General features: G+C 48.8%; 1 protein-coding gene across 1 annotated transcript; it reads left to right on the top strand.

Annotated features, from left to right (window-relative positions):
- The first annotated feature begins 4,797 nt into the window (after positions 1-4,797).
- Positions 4,798-5,433, top strand: LOC144119379 (uncharacterized). Its single transcript, XM_077652013.1, has 2 exons — positions 4,798-4,888; positions 4,960-5,433. The coding sequence occupies exons 1-2, from the start codon at positions 4,854-4,856 to the stop codon at positions 5,291-5,293; spliced, it is 369 nt and encodes a 122-aa protein (XP_077508139.1). The 5' UTR covers positions 4,798-4,853; the 3' UTR covers positions 5,294-5,433.
- Positions 5,434-5,886: the final 453 nt, after the last annotated feature.

The raw sequence follows: 5,886 nt of genomic DNA, 5'->3' as shown, positions 1-5,886 counted from the left end.
TGTGCTGGCACAAGCGCGTGTGCACGTACACACCGTGCACTGTGCGACATTGCTTCCGAGTGCTGCATTGCTTGTTTATAGTCGTATAACAAATAAGCTCCATGTACCACACATTCTCCATCCCCATCCGTGGTTGTTGTTTTTTTTTCGCGCTGCAAACGTGATTCATGGTGTAACCGACCATCAACTAGCCCAGAACTGTCTGCGCTTAATGTATAGAACTGGTGAGCAAGTGCATGCAAAATAACAGGATGGTGCACCAACAAAAAAGACCAAAAAGGTATACTTCGGAGGCACACACTGACTTTTTCGGCGAATCAATTCATTATGCCAATTGTTTCAGTTTGCAAGACAGAGGTCGCATCTGGAAAAGAAGGATTCCGAAACAAGACAATCATATGATCTTTGTAGCGAAATATGCAAAGATTGTTACTGTAGACATACACTTTTGAATGTCACTGCCTAATTGAATGTCTGCGCTTTTGAATATATTTGAATAACTGACTGCACCTTAATTAGTGAGCTTTGTATTGCACCTTTCATCAACGTTGCATTGTTCTGGTACTGACGGAAACAAACTCCATTCTTTAAAGATTACTCGGCGGATCTAATCTGTCCAGAGGGCGATTTTGTCCCAGTATTCAGTGTCCCCTGTCTAGGGTCAGTACGGGTTTCCTTTCCAAAGACTTTAGGTCCGCTCGGTAAAAGCCGACAGTTCCTTCCCAGCTGGGCTGACGGCGCGCCTTTCGAATCGGGTCCGCGCAACGCGCGATGTCAGCGCCTGTATTCGCCGTCGCTCGCCCGACGCCGAGCACCGAATGCGGTTTTTTTCCTGCTGACGACGCGCTATGTTTGTTTTCTTTCGCCGCACCCCTTCGACAGCTGCGCACGATTGCGTCATTGTCGCATGACTCTCTACGCGACTGCAGGTAAACAGATGACGTCGGCGGCACGTCGGCAGCACGCAGGTCAGAGATATGACGTCAGCTCCGATAAGGCCGCGCCGCCGTGGCGACAACGAGCTTAATACGAGGCACCTGACTATAAAAACACAAACCAGCGCGAGCTACAGGGCATCAGAAAAGGGACAACAGATAACGCTCTGGTTTATGCGGCGAACTGCCAAATCGGTATTTCATGCAGTTCTGCTGTCAACTACAATATGCCAGGTTTCCTCCCCTTCGGCAGTACAGGCGAACAACCCGACGCCACTCGCTTCGTCGGCAACGTCGGGTCGTGTTTCAAGGAGTACGTATATATCCTGAGGCGCCGGGCAAACCGCTGATGCCTGCAGCAAAAAAAATAAATAAAAATAAAATAAGAATTCGCTGCTGGACGGCGCCTCAGGAGCCCCCGAGCTTAAGCAGGAAATTGCCAAAGAAAATGTTTGATAATTGTAGGGGGAGCTCTTTGTTGTTTGAGGCCAGGACTGGAGTATTGCGGACTAAGACATATAGAGTCAGGCACCACGAGGTAGACACGTTGTGCGTTGCGTGCAGAGAGGAGGAGGAAACGGCTGAACACTTGATACTTTTGTGTAAATGGCTTCACCATACAGTGGAAAGCAGCGGGGTTGATTTATCCAAGGCATTGGGGTTTAAGGACAGTGAAGGGAAAGTAGATTTTAAGCGGGTAGAAATAACCAAGCGGAAGTTATCTGATTGGTGGCCAAAATCAAGAGAATTAACAGTAAAATTTCATAAGTCATGGCTAGGTGGCTTGAGCCACCGCCCGATTTAAAGGGTTCAGCCTTATCCATCCATCCAGACAGCTCGAGCTGTGCAATGCGCCGTCCTATACAAGAACACTGCCATCCGCAGAAACTTCACAACGAGCGAGCTTGCCATCAGCTCTACGACGCGCTTCGCTACTGAGCACACGGTAGGGTGCACTGCAACGTTGTTCAGGTTGCCAGTGATGCCTTGAAATGTACCCACGCCGTATAAACGTGGTGCGATGATGCGGCACAACGTTCCCTTCATCCGCATCGTACGCACGTTCATGAAAAGCTCCGTCTACGAGTAGAATGAAATTCGCACAGCGAGCTAGCGATACGGCGTCTGCCATATTTACAAGCAAAGAGGAGCCCTCAAGGTGACGTCGGTGTTCGAAAAAACCGTCTTTCCTCCGCCCGAGGAGCGATTCGAGCGGAGGTTGGTTGCTGAAACGAAAACGGGCCTCGAGGCTCGCTTGGAGCAGAAGCTCGAGTCGAGGCATGTGTATGGATTGAGCGGTTTGGCTCAGGCTGTGAGCGCGCCGCGGGTGACCTTGGCACTAGAACGGAACTGAACACGAAGGCGAACCTAAACGAACTTGGCGAAGCCTGGTTGCCTGGTGCTTTGTGCTGCGCTGCCGCCGGAACAGCGCATGCGTCAACAACAGTGTCTTCGTGGATCTGCGCTGCACTAAGCTATTACCCTGGATGGATGGATGGATGGATGGATGGATGGATGGATGGATGGATGGATGGATGGAAGGTAGGAGCGCCCCCCTTTGAAACGGGGCAGTGGTTGTTGCCTCTATGCTCAGTTTTTTTCATTTATTTTGTTTAACTCTGCTGTAAGTTGTTAATAAAATTCGCCGTTTTCTTTAAAAAACGTCTTCCTACATTTCAAAACTTATGTAACCTCTCTACTTTTGTGCCGCCAATCCTCCAATCGCTTTTTGCTAATTTCCACCGCAGATTTCTTTACATGACTATTGTTATCTCTAAACCCTAAGGCTTCAGGAAGAGTGACTGTGCCTGCATCGACATCGGGATGGATACCATCACATTTTAGGATTAGGTGTTCTATTGTTTCTATTCATTTACCACACACAGCACTGTGTCATCTTCTTCGTTAAATTTCTTTTTGTAGCTGCGCGTTCTAAGACACCCTGACCTTGCTTCAAAGAGGAGGGCACTGCCTCTTGAGTTATCAAAAAACGTTTCCTTCCTGATCTCCCTTTTCCAGCATCGATATAGTTCTACACTATGCTTCTTTTCCATTCAATCTATCCAATTTTTACCTTCGATGTTTTTAACCTGTCGTTTAATGCTCTTTCTTTCTCCTTCCTCGTCTCTGGCAAACTTACTGGCCAGCTTTCTAGTTCGTTCCCGCCACTGTGTGTCAACGCTCTTTCTGTACAGGTATTTAAATACCTTAGCTGCCCACCTGTTATCATCCAATTTCCTCAGGCGTTCTTCGTATAGAACTTTACTCAAAGCTTCCCGTGCTTCGAACGATGCCCAGCCCATATCCCCCTGTACTGCCTCGTTTGTGGTTTTCCCGTGGGCACCTAGTGCTAATCTTCCAACAGTTCTCTGATTTACTTCTAATCGTGAATGAACTTCAGCCCTTAAGCATAGAACCGCATTCCCGAAAGTAAGCCCTGGCACCATTATTCCTTTCCAAATAGCTCTCAGTACCTCATACCTGTTGTACCCCCCCGATGCCCTATCTTTCATTATCCCGGCATCTCTTCGCCTTTTTGCTATGAGAGACTGTTCGTGCTTTTCCGTGTACACCCTGTGTACACCCTGAAGCTAGCCGACAGCGCCATACAGCGCCGCGTAAAGCCCGTTTCACATGCAAGCGAAAATGCCAGCGAATCCTGTCGCAGCGACGGAAAAACCTGTTTCGACCCGTCGCGGCGGCTCGGCGGGCCGGAGCGACGGGGTTCCAACAAGTTGGAAATTTTCGCAGCGACAGAGCGATAGCTCCGCCCCCTGACCAATGACTGCACGGCGGAAAAGCCACGTGAAAAGAAGAGGATTCGTGCGGGAAAGACGACAATGTTTGTATGCTACACGCGCTTCCGACACCACGACAACATGTCGCGTGGACTGTTCAATGAGGTGCTGATCATCGAAGTATCCAAGCGCCCACTTCTATGGGATGTTAAAGATAACTTCCGCAATAAGTCGACCAAGGAGTCCCTTTGGGAAGAAGTGAGGGACGCAATTCGAGCAATTGACGACACCGGTAAGTGAAAGCACGCTTTGTGGCGAGCTCGAAGATTATCAGCCATATTTTTTCATTGTGCAGCCAACAAATTTTCATCGTCACACTGGCAGGATTCTGCAGCGTGTCAAAAACTGTTTTATGTCCCCGCGCATTCCTGCGTACTGCTCGGTGTTTATTTTTCGGTGCGCCGGCTATTGTGCGTAGATGAGCTGTATGAGAATTGTCGGCATCACGCAGACGTGAGCAAATGTTTTTGGTTCTTAAGACACGCTAGCTGCATCATTTTGTACCCTTCACTTCAATCGTGAAATGCACGACGTGCACGTTTTCATGTTCTCAGCTACGTTTGTAAATGCGGGAGGCGACCTTTCTCAGGCGTGGAGTTAATCCGGGCGCTGAGAGCCTAGTAAAATCGTCTCTTGCGTGTATGTAGAGCGAGCGCTCCGTCCCGCGGCACTGCCCGCTCATCGTAGTCTTGTACGTAGCATTAATCTGCAGCTTCTGAACCGCGCAAAATCATCTCGTGCGTGTCCGCAAAATAAATCATTCATCATGTGTGTGCCTCAGTTCAGTCATGCATGCATGCATAATCAGTAAAACTGCCTTTTAGAAGAAAAAAAACTCGTGCTTCCGTACTGAATCGTGTGTTGTAAACATTTTCTGCAATATTCTTGTGTGCTAACAGATGAGAATTTGTACATGTTCATGCTAAACTTTGGGCCACATGTCTGCCATTGTTTCCTAATTTGCTCTATACTGCTCCATATTTCAGTAACAGTTGAGGAGATCATTGCTCGGTGGAAAAATCTAAAAGATACGTACAGGCGAAAAACTAAAGACGAAAAAGATGGGAAGAAGACTGGGTCAGGAGCCACTGCAAAGACGGCCTGGCCACATTTAAAGCAGATGGAGTTCCTGAGGGACTCCATGGAAACGAGACGGTAAGCAATTATACTAATGATGAATTGAATGTGTAAGTGACAGCAATTAACAGCCTGTACATTCTACTCAGGAGCTTCTGCAACCTCGACGCAGTGAGCCACGTGCAGGTGGCCAGCGCAGCAGCCGAGATGAGCCACGCCAGCTGCAGCCCAGCATCGCCAGGCTCGAAAGAAGTAGAAGCATCGCCAAATGAATTTGAATGCATGTATAGTGTCCCAGGCCTTCCTGATGAACCAGGACCATCCTGTATGGCAGCAACTTCACCAGAGGTTCTCCCACATAGGGGAAACAAGCGACAGAAGAAAAGGCGGCAGGAAGTGGAGGCTGCTGACAGGGACATTCAGGCCGTGCGAAGTGCAATTGCAGCGCACAGGCCAATGGTTACACCGCACGTACGGACTTAAAAAAAGATGTTATTACCATCAAGATAAGAAGTAGTTGATATTTAAAAAAGAAGAGTTCTTTATTTCTTAACAAAATTTGAGTAATCGTGGCAAAATAATGCATAAACATTGTCCATGTTGACGTTTGCAAACCACCGAAACCAACCGCGAGCTCGTATTCTTTGCCAGCAACACTGAGATTCGCAGCGGCAGTAAACGCTGTGGAGCGACGCATGTGAAACGGAACCCTGCGAAAAGCATCGCTGCGCCGTGCCGCTGGTCGCTGAGTTCGCTCAATCGCTTGCATGTGAACCGCCCTTAATGCCTGTTTCACATGCAAGCGAAAATGCCAGCGAATCCTGTCGCCGCGACGGAAAAACCTGTTTCGACCCGTCGCGGCGGCTCGGCCGGCCAGAAGGAAGGGGTTCCAACCAGTTAGAAATTTTCGCAGCGACAGCGCGACAGCTCCGCCCTCTGACCAATGACTGCATGGCGGAAAAGCCACGTGACAAGAAGAGGATTCGTGCGGGAAAGACAAAGTTTGTTTGCTACACGCGCTTCCGACACCACGGCAACATGTCGCGTGGACTTTTCAATGAGGCGCTTTTCATCGA

This window comes from Amblyomma americanum, chromosome 2, assembly GCF_052857255.1.
Source record: "Amblyomma americanum isolate KBUSLIRL-KWMA chromosome 2, ASM5285725v1, whole genome shotgun sequence".
Taxonomy (NCBI): domain Eukaryota; kingdom Metazoa; phylum Arthropoda; class Arachnida; order Ixodida; family Ixodidae; genus Amblyomma; species Amblyomma americanum.
This window is presented reverse-complemented; position numbering and strand designations above follow the sequence as displayed.